The following is a 22385-nucleotide window of genomic DNA, read 5'->3' as shown; positions in this document are numbered from 1 at the left end:
TTGAGTTAGATTACCCTGCAATCATACCTCTGGCAGGACATTATCCTAGTGAGAAATCTTGCTAAAACACCGACAAAGAATATTACTAAGATAATAGTAATTATTCCGAGTCACGCAAATTATTCAATCACAAATACGGTTTTAAACAACCTTTTTAACAACCAGGATTCGCCCCTTGGGTTTTCATTTGACTCGCACCCCAAGAGGCCGCCTCTTTTCATATTTTAAAACCTGGGCAGAGCCCTTTCCCTCGCCAATATGCCCGCGCCCCAATGCGGCTGCCTGGCACTGTTCTATCTCATTTAAGCACTCACCAATTGGCTCGCGCCCCAATGGGCCATTTATACGCATTCAAGACAGCAATCAAGGGGGTCATTTAAGGAAAATATTCTGTCACTAAGGTGAAGATCTTGCGGTAACATGAAGATTGCTATATAAGAGAAGCTGAAGACCATTTGAAGACACACTCTCCCTCGCGCTCAATCACAGAAGAAAAGCTTACAAGACTCACTATTACAACACTTAGAACGACAATACATTGTATAAGCTCTACAGAAAATTATTCTCCTTAATATTATAGTGAAACCTCTCCTGGCTTGGTGCCCGTGATTTTTTCCCATTAAAGGGTTTTCCACGTACAAAAATCACTGTCTTATCTGTTTTCTTTACTTTTTTTTATTTGCACTTTATTAAGCATGCCCTGCAGCCATATACATGATAACCGAGCTAGTTAACCCTGCTAACTCTCTACCTTGACCTGATTCAGCCCTGCGCAGAATGCAGATAAAACAATTGGCGCCCACCGTGGGGCATCTAGCTCATTAAATATCTTTTCCCCCTTTTTCACAAACAAAATCCAAAAAGAAACCACAAGTGGCCTCTCTAACCATAGAGGAGCAATTGGATGATACGCTATAAAAGGTGGCACAATCCGAAGTTGAAATCCAACAACTGAAAGATTCTAAATCAGCCTTAAAACAGAAACTGGAAAAATCCAAGGGATCAAGTTCCAAAATCCAGCCAGGAACCTCATTCTCATCAATTATCAAGCACTTTGATTTCTCGAACTTTGGGAGTCCAAGTGGTGCCAAAAAAGCCATCAACATTGAAGATGATAATATTCCCAAAGATGACAATGAGAAGCCTGATGAAACAGGAGCAGCCGTTATGATGGCAATAGTCCAGGAGATCAACAAACTCAATGAAAAATTCGAAAAAATACCTGGAGTCCCTGCCTGCATGGAAGAAGCTGCCCTAGAGAGTTATGCTGCCTCGCTCTTCATAGACGAGATAGCCATAGTGGATTTTCCCAAGAAATTCGTAATTCCATCTATAAGAACTTATGATGGAACCTCAGTTCCACAAAATCATGTAGCCTTCTACAAACAAAAAATGTTGGCTGCATCTATCCCTAGTGAGTTTAGGCAAGTTTGCATGTGGAAGGGATTCGGAACTACCCTGATTGGTACTGAACTGCAATGGTACATTAACCTGCCAAATGGAAGCATCAAGTCCTTCGCTGACTTGGTCAATACATTCAATCAACAGTTCGCTAGCAGTAGGGAACTGGAAAAACGTTCCAGTGATCTGTACAGGGTTACCCATATCAAAGATGAGAGCCTCAGAAGCTTCCTTTCTAGCTTCAACAAGGAAAAAGTATCAATACCCAGGTGTGATATCGGTATAGCAGTGGAAGCATTCAGGCAGGGATTGCTACCCAACAACAATCTATATGTAGAATTAACCAAGTATCCCTGACACTACTTCGAAGATGTCCAGGCAAAGACGCTTGCCTATATCAGGCTAGAAGAAGATAAGAGTTACAAGTTTGGAGGGTCATGTAATCCAAAAGACTATGACAAGCCAAACAGAAAAAGTGGCGGCAGAAGCAACAACTACAGGAGTGGTCCATATACCAGGCTTCATCAATCAGAAGTCAACCTGATGCAAGAACAGCAAGGTAAGACTAAAATTCATCCACCTATATCCGAACATAATTTTTGTGTTGAGATTGCAGGATTGATCAAACGGCTGGACAACATGGGGCCAGTAGTCAGATGGCCCAGGAAGTCAGACAACCCGAATCCAAGGAAGGACCATACTAAATGGTGCGAGTTTCACATGGATATGGGACACACAACAGAAGATTGCTTTACTCTCAGGAAGGAAGTAGCCTACCTGTTGGAAGCTGGATACCTCAAAGCCATGATCAAAGCCAGGGGCAGGATTGAAGAAACCAGCAAAAATAACCAAGAGCATAAGCAATAACGCAATCTCCCTCCACCACCTCCACTCTATGAAGTGAAATTTATAAATGGTGGATTAGAGATTTGTGGCTTGACCAGTTCAACAGCAAAGAAAATAGCCTGGACATCCCAAACTAAGTCACCCTACAAGCCTTCCAACATCCCACCTATGACATTCAGCGACTATGACTTGGTAGGTATCCCCGACATCCATCATGATGGCCTGGTGATTTCCATGCAAATTGGAACCACCAATGTAAGGAGAATCTTAGTAGATGCAGGCAGCTCAGTGATCCTGATCATGCTAGACGTGCTCAAAGCTATGAAGATCAAAGAGGATCAGATCACCAAGAAGTATAGTGTCTTGGTAGGGTTCAGTGACGAGACAAAAAGCACCTTGGGAGAAATCTATCTTCCCACTTATGTTGAAGGCATCGCATCCTACGAAAGGTTTGGAGTCCTGGACTGCCTGTCCTCTTATAACGTCATCCTAGGTAGACCTTGGATTCACAATGTCATGGCTGTCCCATCAACCTATCACCAATGCATCAAGATACCAACAGATTGGAGGGTAGAGACTATTAGAAATGAGCATAAATCAGCCTAAGAATGGTACACTAAGGCCTTAAAGCCTTCCAAGGCAGGTAAGTCTCTCACATATCAATTATCGTACCCTGTCAGGAGCACTTATATAGCACTACCTAAGATGGAAACAGACCAAGTAATCCTCAACCCTGAGTAATCTGACAGGTATGTTCTAGTTAGCTCTGATGCCCCTGATTCAGTCAGGCCAGAATTAGTAAGTTTTCTTAAAAATAAATCTTACTGTTTTGCTTGGTCTCACTTTGATATGACTGGACTTAGTGCTGATGTTATCACTCATAAACTTAATATTGACACTTCTTTCAAGCCTGTGCAACAGGAAAGACGAAAATTTGCACCAGAAAGAAACACCATTATCAATGAAGAAGTAGACAAACTCCTTGACATGGGTATGATCAAAGAAGTAATGTACCCTGAGTGGCTGGAAAACGTGGTAGTCGTGCAGAAAAAGAACGGAAAATGGAGAGTTTGTGTAGACTACACTGACTTAAACAAAGCTTGCCCAAAATATCCATTCCCTCTCCCACACATTGATGCTATGGTAGATGCAACGGCAGGACATGAAATGCTGACGTTCATGGATGCTTCCAGTGGATTCAACCAGATAAAAATGTACCCTGTTGACCAGGAGAGTAGTGCATTCATTACTGACCGGGGCATATACTGCTACAATGCCATGCCATTCGGTCTAAAGAATGCAGGGGCAACGTACCAGCGCCTGGTCAACATGATGTTCAAAGAGAAAATAGGGGACACCATGGAGGTCTACATTGATGACATGGTAGTAAAATCCAAGAACGCACAAGACCACGTGAAGCACTTGGAGCAAGTATTTCAAATCATGGAAAAATATAACATGAAGCTGAACCCTGCAAAATGCCACTTTGGAGTTTTTGCAGGGAAATTCCTAGGTTATATGGTCACTAAAAAAGGAATAGAGTCCAGGCCTGAATAGATCAAGGCTATTCTAGAATTACAGTCACCCAAATCTGTCAAGGACATTCAAAAACTGACAGGAAGAGTAGCAGGCCTGAACCGGTTCATATCCAGATCATCTGAAAGGAGTAAAACTTTTTACAACCTACTCAGAAAAAATAAACGGTTCCAATGGACCCCTGAACATGAAGAAGCCTTTCAAGATTTAAAACTATATCTCATATCCACCTTTACTGCCCAAGCCAGAAAAAGGGGAACCCCTGTCCGTATACCTCTCCGTCACTGAGACCGCAGTAATTGTAGTCTTGGTAAAGGAATTAGAAGGCCAGCTACACCATGTCTACTACGTAAGTAAAAGTCTACTAGATGTAGAAATGAGGTATGGTTTACTAGAAAAGTATGTTTTAGCTTTGATCATGTCATGTGCCAAGTTGCATCCTTATTTTGAGTCTCACCCCATAATAGTCAGGACCAACCTACCCATAAAAGCTGTCCTATGTAAGCCTGAACTATTAGGCAGAATGGCCAGATGGTCAGTCCAGCTTAACACCTACGATATCACCTTCGAACCTAGAACAACAATCAAATCACAGGCCTTAGCAGACTTTCTGGCTGATTTCAGCCCTAACCTAGAATCAGACCTTACCAAAAAAGTCAACCAATTAGAAAATAAAACCTTAGACCAGCAGTGGACCCTGTTCACCGATGGCGCATCCAATGTATAAGAGGTACAGGGTTAGGATTAGTGCTAAAATTGCCACAAGGGGACACTATAGCACACGCTATGAGTTGTGAATTCAAAGATACCAACAATGAGGGTGAATATGAAGCCCTTATAGCAGTACTCAAGGTATGTCTAAACCTCGGTGTTCAAAACTTAAAGGTAAAAACTGATTCACTTCTAATTGCAAATCAAATAAAAGGAATTTATACGGCAAAGGATGAAAAAATTGATTTTATATTTAGAATATGCTAAAAAACTTGGCGATAAATTCATTTTATTTGACATTGAGCAAATACCAAGAGACCTGAATACCCAGGCTGATGCTTTGGCCAGCCTTGGCTCAAATTTTACCCCTGCTATTTCTGATAAAATACCTATAGTTCATATACTTGAATTTGCTATCAACAAACCAAAACAAGTTAGTCCTGTCAACACTGATAGTGACTCCTGGACTAAACCCTACTATGAGTGGTTCCTGCGAGGTATACTACCTCAAGGCAGGCATGAAGCCAGAGCATTTAAAATTAGGGCCTCTTCTTATTCCATCATCAATAACACTCTGTTTAGAAGATCGCAGGCTGGACCATATGACGTGGAGTGATGTCGTCGGGTCATCCAATCAAACCCATTTATAATACTCAACAAACAACTAGTTAGCGGTAAGTCGAGGTCGATCCATGGGACGGTGTGCTTTGGGTTCTAAGTCTATCTATCTCAATTTATGCTAGTGTCACGATTTAGTGGGGTTTGTAGTTGTGTCTAGACTAATGCAAGCAATAAAGTAGAACGAGCAATAAAAGGAAAGATGTAAACAATTGATTAAAAGTGCTAGGATATCATGGGGTCATGGGGGATTCATGGTGTTGATCATACAAACATGTTTACAAGGTTGCAAGCAATTAATGTTGTGGGGGAACTGAGTTGGTTTATGTCTTACGGTTCTTAGGAAGAGTTGGGTCCCGGAGCCGAATCGATTAGATTGTACAACACCTACAAGTCGACTTAATTTCCTCCTAATCAACTTCTATGCATGGTCTAAAAAGACTCGAGTTGGTTTATATCTTACAAGTCAAGTTGAGTAGATAAGAGATGGTTGTAAATGCAAGGATTCATAGGCTTAGCATTTCATAAAACATAACATGTGCATAAAGTTGACATCACAACAAGCAAGCAATTTAATCATGTGAACATATTAGATTAAGCATGAATCAATCCCATGTTGGTTTCCCCTAATTACCCACTAATCTTAGCTAAAGAAACTACTCACTCATTATCATGGGAAACATGTCATTAATGGTGTCAATCATCACAACAAGTATAAACATGATAATAGAATGAGGAAATAAACAATAAAGAGTAAAGAGTAAAGGATTTATACCAAACTGGAGATGATCCAAATAATAAAGCAAAGAATAATAGAAGAAACTTGATTGATTGATGGAAGGTTGTCAATCTCCTAATAATAACCCAATAATCTTCAATTACCCAATAATAAACTTGAATAATAAACTTGAAAAATAATTATGGAAAGATTAATGTGTAATTTGTGGAAAGATTAAAGAGTAATCTATTCTAATCTACTCCTAATCTAATCTAAGGAAGGATTTTTCTAGCTAAAAAGATTCATCCAAAGGATTATTACAAATGGGGTATTTATAGTGGAAATTAGGTGGATGCATTAGGGTTAACTAAGGGCTAAACTAGTAATTACACTTTTTAGATTGAGCAAGGAGGAGCCGGTATTTTTCGAAGGAAGGGCTTCTTTCTTTGTAGCTTGGAGAAGAGGAAATCGTGCTGTGCTGGAATCCGGGCGGAATAAGGTCGGGACGGGCGGAATCTGGCGTTGGAATCCGAGCGGATTCGAGGGAATCCGGGCGGATTCTGGCGGGGCAATCCGAGCGTCTTTGGAGGGAATCCGCTCGGATTGTGCTGTGAGGAGACGGGCGGATTGGAGACAATCCGCTCAGATTGTTCTTCAGCAATAATTCTTCTTCTTTTCTTCCCTTTTGTTCACTTCCATTTTATTCTTGTGGGATTGGTCTTTAGTCCATGCTTCCTCTTCATACTAGTCCATCTAGTATCGTCAAGTAGCTTCCGAGTATGCACGGAAGACGGGAATCTCCGCCTTATTATCTCCTTTTCTACAAAACATATGAAATGCGATAAAAAAGCAAATAGGAAGGTTTTGACGGATAAAATGGCCATAGAATGTTATAATAGTATGCAAAATAGGCTCAATTAGGGGACTAAATGTGCGCAAATAATGTTCACATCGAATATCCCCAAACCGAACCTTTGCTCGTCCCGAGTAAAGAGGTGACTAAAACTAGACCTTTTTTTAAACTATCCTACTAATATAGCCGATATGAGACAATTAGCGGGTCTCACTCCGCCCCTTCAACTCACAACAAGACAACCATGAGGTAGGATGCCTTCTTGCAAGGCAAGGTGGGTCTTGCCAAAATGGCGACACATCCAAACATTAAGCACACAAAATCAAATAATGGATGTATCTACAAAAGGAATAGCCACTTTCCTCATCTAAGTGGCGGAAATTATCTACAAGGGAAGCAATTCAAGGGTACACACTCCTTCATAGATACAATTTCTTCAAACTACTAAGCCTAGAAGGATACCAATAAATCACCTCAAAGTTGTGTCAAGCTAGGGTACCTTTGTCCTCATCGTTAAATGCTTTTGTCAAGAATAGACTCCCTATGGCGTTAGAAACACTGGAGGATCGCGGAATTCCCCCTCTTGCCTAGACAAGAAGAAGGGTCGTCCCCTCTCTACCATGCACAAAAATGGATACGATGGATAAAAGGGATCAATAAAATTTGAGTTTCATTTGGGAGTTTGCTTTTGTTTTTGTTTTCCCCCCAATTTCTCGTGGCATATAACATTTGAGAACACTTTCTTTTTGCCATTTCTTTTCGATTTTTGGCATTTCAACACTTGACAACTTTCAACTTTTCTTTGCATTTCTTTTTGAACATTTTCAAAGTCACCCCATATGTAGGGAGGGTGCCTTATTTTTGAAGCTTTAGGAGTCTATTTTTGCTCCTCTTTTCTTTTGATGCATTTTGCAAACTTTCTTTCACTTTTCATTTCATTGAACTCAAATTGATTTCTTTTTGTGCCCATTCCCTTTGATGACAAAAATGTGGTAGAACATGGATGATGGATGCATGGTTTCAAGGGTCACCTTGGAATAAACGGTAGCCAAGAAGTTATCACACCACAAGGTACTCTTGACTAGGCCTTAATCCATGGGTCAAGGGATACTAGCATGACACATACTAGGGTGTTTTACAAGTATTCTAACAAGCAAAGTCTTAAGAAGAAAAAGCATCTACTAGGGCTTATATACACTTGTCAAGCTTCCCAAGTAGACGGTTTCGCAAAATTTTTCTAACCATGCAACTACATGCCATGATGCAACTAACATATATACATCCTAATGCAAATGATTCTACCAACTAATATGCCATATAAACTAAATGCAAGTCCTAAGTTCACATTATTTATACCGCATCAATCAAAATAAAGCCACATAGTCATTAACATAAAGAGGGAAAAGGAGATTGGAAAGATCATACCATGCGGTCTTCAGTATCCTCATGTCTCGGATGTGGCGTAGTCAATCAATGTGAACAAGGATTAACAAACAATATATACAAGACTACACTAAAAAGGAAATGAACATGTTTTTGGTTTTTTCAATTTTTTCAAATTTTTATGGTTTTTGTTTTTATGAAATTAAAAGACATATTTTTGGGATTGTTTTCGAAAATTTTCAATTTTTATGCATTTTTGGAATATAACTTCCCATCCCCCACTTTATTTTGGACATTGTCCTCAATGTACATGTAGGAGTAGGAATGAAAAAGAAAAACATGTTTTTTGGATTTTTGATTTTTTTGAAATGAAGTACAAATGCAATATGATATGATATGAATGAATGCATGCTCTAACTAAATGCAACTCTATATGACATATATAACAAATGAATGCAATCTAAACTATATTATATGATGCATGATAAATGCTTAAGTCACCTATGATCAAACCTCCCCAAACCGATTTAAACACTATTTTCTAGTATAGAAAAGAATAGGATTGGTCATTAGTGACTATGCATGAATTCTAATCTATATGCAACTATCTACATGAATCATGTGAGGTATATTACAATGCAAACTAATCTAATTATGTGAGGTAAATTACAATGTAAACTATACTATATGAGCTAACTAATGCAAATGAAGTATGATACAAGTGCATGCGAAAACTACACTAAATGCAATGTATATACAAAAGAGAGAGAGAGAAATGGGTATCATACAAATGGTGGTGGTGAGGTAGGCCTCTTTCACTCGTCATCCTCATCTTGATCATAGCCATAATGATGATGAGAGCTTCCGGCTTGATCAAATCCAGGTGCTTGGCCCCAATATCCTCCTTGGTCAAATCCTCCTCCTTGACCCGAGTACCCTCCGTCCCCTCGACCCCAAGCTTGGTCCCCGTGATTTGGGAACAAGAGCTCCGGTTGTGCCCAAGAGGGCTTAGGACCATTAGGGTCAATATACCCTTGTTGAGCCATGTTATAGTATTGGGGGTAGATGGCCAAGTAGTTGTCTTCCCTCCCTTTATGCACCCCAAGGTCCACTCTATTCATGAGTGCCATCAAATCATTAGTACCCGGGGTATTGGGGATTTCCGGCCTAAATTCGGTATATGGAGTAGGGTATGGTGGGATAGGTACGTAGGAAAATGGGCAAATAGGTATTCCCGGCCCTCCACGAGGTGGTTGACGGTGTGGCTCTTCCCTTTGAGGGGGATTATCAAGAATTTGGATATCAAGGAGGTAGCTTGGTGGAGGAGAGTATGGACTCAATCTTGGGTCAATGCCCGGTATCTTCCATCCTTCAAGGATCATTGAAGTGCATCCCTTGGTGTGCCACTCCACACTCCCATCTCGAGTGTAGTTACACCATCGGTGACTGTGGAAGATGGTGTGCTCATCAATCAAAGTCCTCCCCTCAAGAGGAATATAGGTTCCTCGGGCATTGAACCCGGGACAAAGGTGGTGGGCCAAAATGGTAATTAGACCTCCCATCACGAAGGTTTTGAGTTGGGTAGTCCCTTGAGCAAAATCATGGAACCTAGTAAGTATCTCAAGTGGCGTATTAAAGTTATACCGCCTCACCGCTCAAACATTCAAATAGGACTCAAGAAAAGTTAAGTCGATGAGAGTACACCTATCTTGTTCGTACCTCCCATTGATGCAACCGGCTACAAAGCGCTCGGTGAATCGAATCACCGGATGTTGGATGGCAAAGGTATAGCAACGCTTTATATGGGTAAAGTCCCTCCCGGAGATAGCCTTCCAAAGAAAGTCCACACCAAAATTATCGGGATTTTCGGTATAGTTGGTGGGTACTTCAAGACCGAAAACATAGGCAAATTCCTCAAGCGAAAGACTATGGTCTAGGTTGCATAACCTAAACTCCATGCCCACATTGTTGTGGGTATCTGCCACAATGCGAAGGCTACTCAAGAATTCAAGGGTGAGACTAAGGTAAGTCTCTTCATGGGCATGGAAAAGTTTCCCAATGCCAAGGCCATTAAAGAACATCTCGGTAGGGTACCATATCTTAAGGATTTCCAACACCCTAGTGTCTACAAATTGAGTGGGTTCGTACTTCTTACCTAGTAGCTCGACAAATTTTTTGCGGTGGTCGTCGGATTGAAAGAGCACTTCTTGAAAGTGGTTGAGTTGTTCAATGGCTCCCCTCATTAAGGGTTGGGAGCTCCTTGGTAGCACTACCTCTCGCGGCGTTGAAGAGGTTGATCCCTTGCACTTCTTCCCGATTGATTCAACCAATTTCTTGGCCTTTCCTTTGGTGTTCATCAATGGTGCCATTTGGATGTTGGTGATGGGGGTGTTTTTGAGGATGGGAGGGTGATTTTGAGGATTGAGATGAGTGTTTTAGGGTTTGGTAAGGTGAGGAAATGAGGGGAAAAGGGGGTGATTATATAGAAGAAATAGGGAATCCGAACGGATAAGGTTGGATCAAACCCGTTTTATCCGAAGGAACAGGACAATCCGAGCAGATTTCTGTCGGGACGGGCGGATTGGGGAAGAAGAAGACGGGCGTCTTTGCTAGAATCCGCACGGATTCAAACACAGCGAACTTCATTGGCTGAGAAGTGGGAAAAGACGGGCGTCTTGCCTTTGGGACATGCGGCTTGTCTGGGACGGGCGTCTTGCTCAAAATCCGCACGGATTTTGACACAGCTCAAAAATCTTGTTTCTGGACGACACACGGGACGGGCGTCCCGTGAAGAAAACGGACGTATTGTCCAGGACGGGCGGATTTCCTCGAATCTGCACGGATTCTTCTTCAGATTTAAATTTGGCCAAGGAAGCTTGTAGAATGTTCTTTTTCTTGCCTTCTCCTTAGCGTTAGAGCTTTCCCGATGCTTCAAATAGGTAAACCCATGATTCTTGTCAACACTAAGCATGAAGTGTGGTTTATTTTCATCCGTGGACTTCCACTTACCAACTTCTTCTTCAATTTTGGTGATGATGATAGCATTTCGATTTTTCAATCCTTCCAAGGTAGAAGGAGAATTTTCATGACTTTTATGATTGGATACCATAGGAGTTGAGATTGCGGGTGCCAAATCTTCACAAGTAGCCTCACGAGCAATTTTCTCTTTGAGCTTTTTCACCAAGTAGCTCCGGTAAGAAACTTTGGCCTTTTGAAGAAGGTCTATCATATCCTCTTCAATGATCATTGGCTCCATGATAGGTGCCAAGTGGTCTTCATGAAGAATAAAGGAAGGACGTTCTTCTTCATGATAGGGTATCTCAAATGCCTCAAGGACAGGCTCTTAAGCAAGGTGATATTGTGAGTCCCTCCTCTAGGCTCATCATCATTGTTGCTATCTTCACATGGATTATAGACGTGGGCTTCATGTAACTCTTTTTCCAACACCTCAACGTTCACATCAAAAGACACACCCTCATACTCACAAAGGTTAAGAGTATTTGGCTCATTTAATCTCATGTCTTCATCATTGAATACCACACTTTCATACTCACAAGAGCTCAAGGAACTTGGCTCTTCCCACTTCTCATCTTTCATATCAAAGGTCACTACTTCAAATTCGCATTTATGCTCAATGTCCAAAGAACGGTAGTGAGTGATTGCTTGGGATTATTTTAATTAGGCAATTTGAATCCCCAATTCCTCTCTTTGGATAACAATGTCTTTAAGAACATTATCTTCTTTTTGGCTCTCTTCTAGCATTTGTTCGAAGAAGTTTTGTTGATCTCCCATCATTTGGAGAATCATGTTTTGAATGGGTTCATCTTTTTGTTGTGGGTAGGTGTGAAAGTGGTTGTATTGTGGCAATTGAAGTTCATTGTGAAATGGGTATTGGGTGGGTGGTTGTTGTTGATATTGGGTGTGGTGATTTTGGTGGGAAAAGTTGGGGTAGTGGTTAGGATTTTCGTTGTACAAATAATAAGGTAGGTTTGTGTTGACTTGCTCCTCAAACTCCCCATACCCGTAGTTATACTCAAAAGATCCGTCACATACTCTATATGTAAAGTCTTGAGTCATCATAACTAAGACAAGGAAACAACTACAAGCATGGAAACTACACAAAAATGGTAAGAACAATCCTTGAGGAACAAGTTCCTCAAGGTGAAAGCAAAATCAAAATAGACAAACAAGTAAGAACTTAATCACATAGCACCATCACGGGCAACGGCGCCATTTTGACGTGGAGTGATGTCGTCGGGTCATCCAATCAAACACATTTATAATACTCAACAAACAACTAGTTAGCGGTAAGTCGAGGTCGATCCATGGGGCGGTGTGCTTTGGGTTCTAAGTCTATCTATCTCAATTTATGCTAGTGTCACGATTTGGTGGGGTTTGTAGTTGTGTCTAGACTAATGCAAGCAATAAAGTAGAACGAGCAATAAAAGGAAAGATGTAAACAATTGATTAAAAGTGCTAGGATATCATGGGGTCATGGGGGATTCATGGTGTTGATCATACAAACATGTTTACAAGGTTGCAAGCAATTAATGTTGTGGGGGAACCGAGTTGGTTTATGTCTTACGGTTCTTAGGAAGAGTTGGGTCCCGGAGCCGAATCGATTAGATTGTACACCACCTACAAGTCGACTTACTTTCCTCCTAATCAACTTCTATGCATGGGCTAAAAAGACTCGAGTTGGTTTATATCTTACAAGTCAAGTTGAGTAGATAAGAGATGGTTGTAAATGCAAGTATTCATAGGCTTAGCATTTCATAAAACATAACATGTGCATAAAGTTGACATCACAACAAGCAAGCAATTTAATCATGTGAACATATTAGATTAAGCATGAATCAATCCCATGTTGGTTTTCCCTAATTACCCACTAATCTTAGCTAAAGAAACTACTCACTCATTATCATGGGAAACATGTCATTAATGGTGTCAATCATCACAACAAGTATAAACATGATAATAGAATGAGGAAATAAACAATAAAGAGTAAAGAGTAAAGGATTTATACCAAACTTGAGATGATCCAAATAATAAAGCAAAGAATAATAGAAGAAACTTGATTGATTGATGGAAGGTTGTCAATCTCCTAATAATAACCCAATAATCTTCAATTATACAATAATAAACTTGAATAATAAACTTGAACAATAATTATGGAAAGATTAATGTGTAATTTGTGGAAAGATTAAAGAGTAATCTATTCTAATCTACTCCTAATCTAATATAAGGAAGGATTTTTCTAGCTAAAAAGATTCATCCAAAGGATTATTACAAATGGGGTATTTATAGTGGAAATTAGGTGGATGCATTAGGGTTAACTAAGGGCTAAACTAGTAATTGCACTTTTTAGATTGAGCAAGGAGGAGCCGGTATTTTTCAAAGGAAGGGCTTCTTTCTTTGTAGCTTGGAGAAGAGGAAATCATGCTGTGCTGGAATCCGGGCGGAATATGGTCGGGACAGGCGGAATCTGGCGTTGGAATCCGAGCGGATTCGAGGGAATCCGGGTGGATTCTGGCGGGGCAATCCGAGCGTCTTTGGAGGGAATCCGCTCGGATTGTGCTGTGAGGAGACGGGTGGATTGGAGACAATCCGCTCGGATTGTTCTTCAGCAATAATTCTTCTTCTTTTCTTCCCTTTTGTTCACTTCCATTTTATTCTTGTGGGATTCTTCTTTAGTCCTTGCTTCCTCTTCATACTAGTCCATCTAGTATCGTCAAGTAGTTTCCGAGTATGCACGGAAGACGGGAATCTCCGCCTTATTATCTCCTTTTCTACAAAACATATGAAATGCGATAGAAAAGTAAATAGGAAGGTTTTGACGGATAAAATGGCCATAGAATGTTATAATAGTATGCAAAATAGGCTCAATTAGGGGACTAAATGTGCGCAAATAATGTTCACATCACCATATCTAAGATGCCTCGAACCACATCTAGCCAAACAAGTACTTCAAGAAATTCATGAAGGATATTGTGGCAACCATAAAGGAGGAAGAAGCCAGGCAAGCAAAGTACTCAGGACTGGCTATTTCTGGCCTACCCTAAGGGCTGACTGCCTAGACTATTATGCGAAGTGCGAAGCCTGCCAAATACACGCCCCTATCATTCATCAGCCACCAGAACTGCTACATATAATTTCTGCACCCTGGTCATTTATGAAGTGGGTCATGGACATAGTAGGAAAACTCCCAGTAGCACCAGGCCAAAAAGTGTTCATGTTTGCCATGACTAACTACTTCTCCAAATGGATTGAAGCAGATTCTTTCAGGCAGGTTACTGAGAAGGAAGTAATATCCTTCATCAGGACAATTATCATATGCAGGTATGGAGTCCATTCAGAGATAGTCTGTGATAATGGTACCCAGATCGTTGAAAAAAGAACCAAAACTTTCTGTGACGAATGGAATATCAACCTGGTGACCTCAACTCCTAGCTACCCAAAAGCAAATGGCCAGGCCGAATAAAGCAACAAGGTAGTCATCAACTGCCTAAAAAAGAAGCTGAAAAGTAAACGAGGCAAATGTGCTGAAGAACTTCCACTAGTACTATGGGTAGACATGACAACTCTAAAAACGTCAACATGCCACACACCCTACTCCCTGGTGTATGGTTGTGAAGCAGTCATCCCTGCAGAAGTGCATGTGCCACCCTCAAGATACAGCCTAAACAACATCGAGGCAAATGCCAACCTGATGCAAGACAACTTATCCCTGACAGAAGAACTTAGAGACTCCGCTAGAATCAGGATGACCTCATATCAACAAACAGTAGCCAGAAGTTACAACAAGAATGTCAGAATCAGAGTTTTCAAGGAAGGAGATCTTGTCCTACGAAAAGTATTTCCAAACAAAAAAGAAAAATCAGCAGGCAAATTAGCCTCTGTATGGGAAGGACCATAGTTAATAGACTCCATCGTCGGACAGGGAGCATACATGCTACAAACCTTAGAAGGAAAAATGATCCCAAGGTCTTGGAATGTAACTCATTTGAAACTATTTCATATTTAGCTCTTGAAATAAAAACGGCTATACCCTGTCCTGATAAGGTAAAATTCAAATTTTAACTTATAAACTATGTGTTTCTTGCCTACTTTGCCTGATGAAAGTGCTTGCCTTATATGATAAAATTTTATGTGTACCCTGTATGGAAATTTATATGTTTAACCTTGCTTAAAATAATACCTGAATCCTGAAAATATTATACATTAATTTTAGTTACATGAATAAAATCTCCAGGATTGAGGGCTACCCTATTATACATGTACTTTTCAAAGCACCTTTTAAAAGTAAATTCCTGCACCTTCACAGGTATTTACTGCACACCTCTACAATGGCTAGACGCAACACTGGACGTGTAAAAAGGTGAGAGACCATGACGACCGTCCAAATGTCCTCCCGACAGGCCGAATACTAAGCCCTCTAGACAGGCAGGGGACATAAGCCCTCCAGTCAGGCCGGATCCCACCCACTTTAATCATAACAGAGAAACTGCATATCATTAAAAATTTAATAAAATGTATGACAGTTTAACAGGTCATAAGGATTGTTTTTTAACAGGTTAAAAGGTTGAAGTAAAATTTGCCAGATCAAGAAACAACAAAAATGACAAATCCAGAAATGAAAAAGCAAGCCAGAAAGGCAAACTTGCTATCATTACCAAGCCCTTACCCCTGGGCAAAGGCAACAAAAAGTTTAGCTTATCAGGGATACCTTCCCTGACAAGAAGAACCAAAATAATAAATTGTTTGTCCAGGGACACCCCCCTAGATGGGCCAAACCAAAGCTATTAAAATTTATTAAAAATTACTACTTCTTCTCAGAAGCAGCATCAACAACATCACCTTCAGCCTCCTTGGCAACCTCGACATCTTGCTCCGCCGGAGAGTGCACTTCTTCCTCTTCACCAAGGTTGTGCAGATCAGGATACCTCTTAGCAGCCAAAGCCATTTAAGCTTAAGGGTCCCATTTAGCTCTAGCCTTCACATGCTCATTCATTGCAACAACCTTTCCCCTGACAAAGAAGTAGAAAGCAGCAGCATCATCAAGCTTGCCTTCCAAATTATCCTTCTCCATGTTGATCTCTTCATTCCTTTGCAAAGCCTCCTGCAACAACTTCTTGGCTGATCCAGCCTCCAACTTAACAATATCTCGCTCAAGCTGCGCCCTCTTTAAATCAGCCCTGGCAGCAGCTAAGTCAGCCTGAGCAAAGGAAAACTCAGACGTCAACTTATCAAAATCAGAGCCAATTGAATTGAACCTGGCTACCAGTGAAGAGGATTGATAAGCATTGAGAAGGCATGACATAGAAGCCTGAATATAGAAATAAAAACAAGCCATCAACAATATAACTCAAGAAACTGCCAAAAGGAAAAATCAGGAAAGAAGAAAAGTAAAGCTACCTCTCCTAGAGATGCAAGAGCATCTGTCACACGGTTGACAACATGATGCACCAAGGCAAATTGCCTTGGTAGAAGACTCAACAGGATCCATTGACAAGGTTGAAGGAGAGATAGAGGCAGCATACTCCTGGATCTTTTCCCTAGCAAAATCCATATTATCCAACCTGGCCTTAACCTCCCTAATAGGAGGAATAATACTAGCAGTATCCTATTTTCTCTTTTGAGCTGCTGATGATGTCTCAACAAAAGGAGCAACGGGAGTGTCCGGAATAGCTGGCACATCAGTCAAATCAATTGGTTTATCAGCTTCAATACCGGGACCACCGCTACCCTGGGAACATTCCTCCTTAATCCGAGCAAGCTTGGCATTCAGATTAGCCATGCCAAACCTGCCACGCCTAGTAGACAACATGGTCGCTGCAACACGAGACACTATATCAGCAATAAAAATGAATTTGTTATAAACATATTTTCTTAAGAACAAAACCAAAAGAAAAATAAAACTTACCACGAGAAGTAGAGACCTCAGCAGGCTTGGCAGGCTTAAGAGCTCTAGGAACATCTTCAGCCTTCAAGCAACGTGGAAAATGAGCAGTTCCACTACAGTATGGCCACGACCTTTAAATAGAAGGGAGAGCTAAGAAAACAGTTACCCTCTCAGAAGGATAATCTACATTGCACACCCACTCATCCACTGAAAAGCAAGGTACACTCTGTTAAATATTTTCTGCTTTCCTTTTTACTAACAAAACATGTGTAGGGAAAACAAAATAACAGGCAACATACCAGCAACACAAGCGTCATAATTGAGATATGCCAGGTCAGGCCCAACAGAATTGGTCCTGATAAACATGTACCAGCAGCCCAGTTTTTGTTAGCACCGCTGTCTAAGTTGCTGAAAAGAGGACTAGTCGAAAGTCTAGCCTTGAAATTCACCCTACCAGGGCTATGGGTCTTCAAAAGATATAAGCTTTTCAAGTCACCTAAAGTAAAGGACATGTTATGCTTCCCACACAGGTACTCAATTGAGTGAACCACCTTCCAGACTGAAGGCATAATCTCCTTGATCACTTCCACCATTAAATAGGAGAGAGCTAACTTGCATCCAGCCCTAAAAGCCCAGTCATGAATACAGAACCAACCAGGACAAGCCCGGTCAGCCCTAATCGTTGAATCTTCAGGGATGCAAACTTCACAATCAGCAGGGAAATCCCCTTTCTCCTTCAAAATACTCTGAAACTCGGGTTTGAGACGATTAGGGAGGCTAAGATGGTCACTAAAATCTTTTGTTGGCTTGAACTCGAATTCACCATGGAAGATAGACACCATTTCCACAGCAGTAGTACCGGAAGGAATTTCAGAAGACTCAGGTTTATTTTCAGAGGTTTGTTGAGGGTTTCTAACGTCAGGAGAACCAAAAGCAAGAGCCCCCCTAGTAGATTTTATTTTTACAACCATTATTTTGTTTTCGAAAAAATTACGAGAAGATGGACAGAGGTTGAAGATGAAGATTGAAAAAGAAAATTGAGAAAATTTCAGAGGAATTATTTGAGTTTTTGGTGAAGAACAAAGCAAGAGTAAAACAAGTATTTATAGTACGGTGAAAATCTAGGGTTACTGCAAGTTGTACACGGTTATTCAAAAAGTTGCAGTAAATAGACACTTGTCGCATTCATATCAACTAGCCGTTTTTTGTAATAATCACACTCAAAAGTCTAAAGCAAGTTGCTTAATGATTTTTATCTTCTTATTACTGACATGACTCATGGACAATGAGAAGATAAAGGGGCAATTGTTAAGCCTGATATTCCCACGATGAATACAGGGTATGATTGCACCCTGGCCTGACAATCATGATACAAGCATGAAGATAATTCAGGCTAGGTACCAGGCAGGAGAAGGCAATGGTCAAGTATGAAGACATTAATTGACTAAGTCAACAAGGAATATATTGAATTATTATCGTATAATTATGGTAATTATATGAGCATTAAAGGAGAATAATTAATCATATTCATGGAGAATTTATCCGGCCATTTATACGCATTCAAGACAGCAATTCAAGGGGTCATTTAAGGAAAATATTCTGTCATTAAGGTGAAGATCTTGCGGTTAAATGCAGATTGCTATATAAGAGAAGCTGAAGACCTTTTGAAGACACACTCTCCCTCATGCTCAATCACACAAGAAAAGCTTACAAGCCTCACTATTACAACACTTAGAAGACAATACATTGTATAAGCTCTACATATAATTATTCTCCTTAATATTATAGTGAAACCTCTCTTGGCTTGGTGCCCGTGGTTTTTTCCCATTAAGGGGTTTTCCACGTACAAAAAACACTGCCTTATCTGTTTTCTTTACTTTCTTTTATTTGCACTTTATTAAGCCTGCCTTGCAGCCATATACAAGATAACTGAGCTAGTTAACCCTGCTAACTCTCTACCCTGACCTGATTCAGCCCTGCGCAGAATCCAGATAAAACAATATATATATATATATATATATATATATATATATATATATATATATATATAGAGAGAGAGAGAGAGGCCGGATCCGGTGAGGCACCTCATTATGGCGAGGCGGCCGGTCTCACCAAATTACTACCTTGGACTGATTTGCATTATACATGGATGGGCTGATTTTGTAATGTTGGACTGAAAAAACAAGGATGAAAATTAGGGGTCAACAAGAAACTTTTCATTTGGTCCAAAACACTTTCTCTCTCTAATCTAAAAAAAAAGCCCAAATACCTTATTCTCTCTAATCTAAACAAAAGGCCCAAATTCTTTCCTTCCAAAACTACTGAGTTTGTGCGCTTATACAAAATCACTCAATTTGGGCGTCGATTTCAAAGAGGCGATATCATCAAATTTGTGAGACGATTTCATCAAATTAATCAAATTCTGACAATCAAAGAGGCGAATTCATCAAATTAATCGATTTCTTAGAAGATTTCGATGTAATTTCTAGGTAATTTCATATTATTTGATGAAAAATTGATTTTCTTAACTTCGTTCATTAATTGATGATATAATGATCAAATTTGAACAAAATCGAACTGTTTTGTAAATTTATAAGGATCAAAACTGAAGTATTTCGTTAGTTTAGGGTTTGAATTCGATCAAAACTGAGCAATTGAGCAATTTCGTCATTCGCGGTGTAAAATTTGTTGATTTTGTTAATTCATTCATTAATTGATTATAATTCATTCATTAATAAGGCTCAAATTGACGTTGCAGCTTTAATTTCAATGGAGATTACAGACATTACAGTAACTGGTGATAATACTGCTGTTGAAACAGGTAATCTCCGTTTTTTTCGCTATTTTATGAAGCTGTTTTGCTATTCTCCTGATTTTGTGAATATGTGAGGTTATATTGTGAATCTAAGAAGTTATTTCGTAAATCTGAGAAGTTATTTCGTGAATGTAGGCTATAATATCCTGAATTTGATCAAAAATAATCAATTTCGCCCTACTTATTATGGTATTACTGCTGATGTTGCAGGTCTAACTGCAATGGAGATTACAGATACTGCAGCGACTCCTGATAATAGTGCTATTACAACAGGTATTCTGTTTTGTCCCTATTTTATGAATTTGAGACGTTATTTTGGTCTGGTTTTGTGAATCTGAGAGGTTATTTTGCGAATCTAGGAGCTAATTTTGTGCATCTGAGAGGTTATTTTGAAAATATAAACTGTCTATAATATCCCGAAACTTGGATCGTGGCAGAAATTGTTTGACATTGTCTATTTTGTGAATTAGAGTGCTTATTTTGTGAATATAAGAGCTAATTATGTGAATCTGATAAGTTATTTATTGAATATGATAAAAATAAGATAAACACAAAACTAAATAAGATGACAAATTCTGAAAAGTTTGCACAAGTCCGCACCATTGAATGCTTTAATTGTCTTGTATCAGTAATATTGCATGCTTTCTTATCTATGGTTGTCGAAGTCATACTTATTATGGTGTTCAAATTGACGTTGCAGCTTCAATTTCAATGGAGATTACAGACATTACAGTAACTGGTGATAATATTGCTGTTGAAACAGGTAATCTCCTTTTTTTCGCTATTATCCTGATTTTGTGAATATGTTAGGTTATTTTGTGAATCTAAGAGTGAATTTTGTAAATCCGAGAAGTTATTTCGTGAATGTATGCTATAATATCCTGAATTTGATCAAAATTTATCAATTTCGTCCTACTTATTTTAGTGTTCCCGCGATGTTGCAGGTCTAACTCCCGATACTACGGCGACTCGATAAGAGTGCTATTGCAACAGTATTCTGTTTTGTCCCTATTTTATGAATTTGAGACGTTATTTTGGTCTGGTTTTGTGAATCTGAGAAGTTTATTTGCGAATCTAGGAGCTAATTTTGTGCATCTGAGAGGTTATTTTGAAAATATAGACTAATATCCCGAAACTTGGTTTGTGACAGAGGAACTTAGATGCTAATATTGTGAAACTTGATTTGTGAATCTCCTATGTTGCTCTTTTTGTCAAAACTTACTAATTGAACCGAAGAAACATCAATCTTTTATGAATTTGAGATGTTATTTTTTTGAGATTGTTTTGCTATTCTCCTTATTTTGTGAATCAGATAGCTTATTTTGTGAATATAAGAGCTAATTATGTGAATTTGATAGGTTATTTAGTGAATATAGACTATAAGATTATGAAGCTTGGTTTTGGCGAGAGATTGTTTGACATTGTCTATTTTGTGAATCGAGTGCTTATTTTGTAAATATAAGAGCTACTTATTTGAATCTAGTAGGTTATTTATTGAAATATAGACTATAAGATCCTGAAACTTGGTTTGTGGCAAAGATTATGAACCTTATATGCTAATATTGTGGAACTTTATTTGTTAATCTCCTATCTTGCACTTTTGGCTTATTTTGTGAATCTACAATTTTGATTGTTGATTCCAATGTTAATTGCGGTGAAGCTTCTACCTCTCTTTGTTTTAACAAGCCCTACAGTACCAACTATTTCCACACCTACTACTCTTATAACTTACACACCGAGTGGCGCCAACGATGGATAAATAGGATTGATGAAAAGTTTACACGGCGATTGGGAAAACATTTATCGAGTTAGACTCGGCGATCTTTGTTTTAAGAAACGTCTTTTGTTGCTTGTGGGTTTAAATCAAGGAAATCTTCAAGCAAAAGGTTTCGTGATGATATTATCAGAACAAAGTGCATGGTTTGCAATCGGGAAGGTTGTAATAAGAAGAAAAGACGATCGCCCTAACTGGTGTTGCGAGAAAAGGCGGATGAATCCGTTGCATCGAAATAACGAGAAATAGGTGGTACAAAGAGCAAACCGAAAAAACCAGTTTGCTAAACGTAGGGTGAAAAAAGGTAGAGGAGAGGGAGAGAGTTCCAACAAAGGGTCAACCACAAGAATAACAAAGATTAGAAGGTGGGGCTGTCCAAAGAATGATAAAGTTCAAGTTCCATGAGAACAAGTACATGGTTGACGTGTTTATTGAGGGTCACAATCACCCGCTTGATGTTGTGAAAAATAAGGAATTTGAGAAACTTGCTGAAAATATCAATGAATTTCATATGCAAATGATTGTCAGCCATTCAAAAGCAAATGTTGGTCCTAGCTTAACACACCAACTATGCACTCAACAATTGGGTGGTTTTCAAAATGTTGGGGCAACAGTCAAGCAATTCAAAAATTTTCAGAGGGAAATGAAGTGTCTAATGAACAGTCATGATGGGGAAATGTTCAAATCACGCTTAGACACCCTATCTGAAACAAAAGGGCTCCACTTTGTTTATGAAAAAGATTCCAAGAACGCATTGACAAGGATTTTCTGGATGGATTGTGACATGCAAAGAGCGTATGCTCTGTTTGGGGATGGAGTTTCATACGA

General features: G+C 39.5%; 1 protein-coding gene across 1 annotated transcript; it reads left to right on the top strand.

Annotated features, from left to right (window-relative positions):
* Positions 1-14640: 14640 nt before the first annotated feature.
* LOC141630289 (uncharacterized) lies at positions 14641-14982 on the top strand. The gene has a single exon (XM_074443129.1). The coding sequence runs from the start codon at positions 14641-14643 to the stop codon at positions 14980-14982; it is 342 nt and encodes a 113-aa protein (XP_074299230.1).
* The last annotated feature ends 7403 nt before the right edge of the window (positions 14983-22385 follow it).

This window comes from Silene latifolia, chromosome Y, assembly GCF_048544455.1.
Source record: "Silene latifolia isolate original U9 population chromosome Y, ASM4854445v1, whole genome shotgun sequence".
NCBI lineage: Eukaryota > Viridiplantae > Streptophyta > Magnoliopsida > Caryophyllales > Caryophyllaceae > Silene > Silene latifolia.
This window is presented reverse-complemented; position numbering and strand designations above follow the sequence as displayed.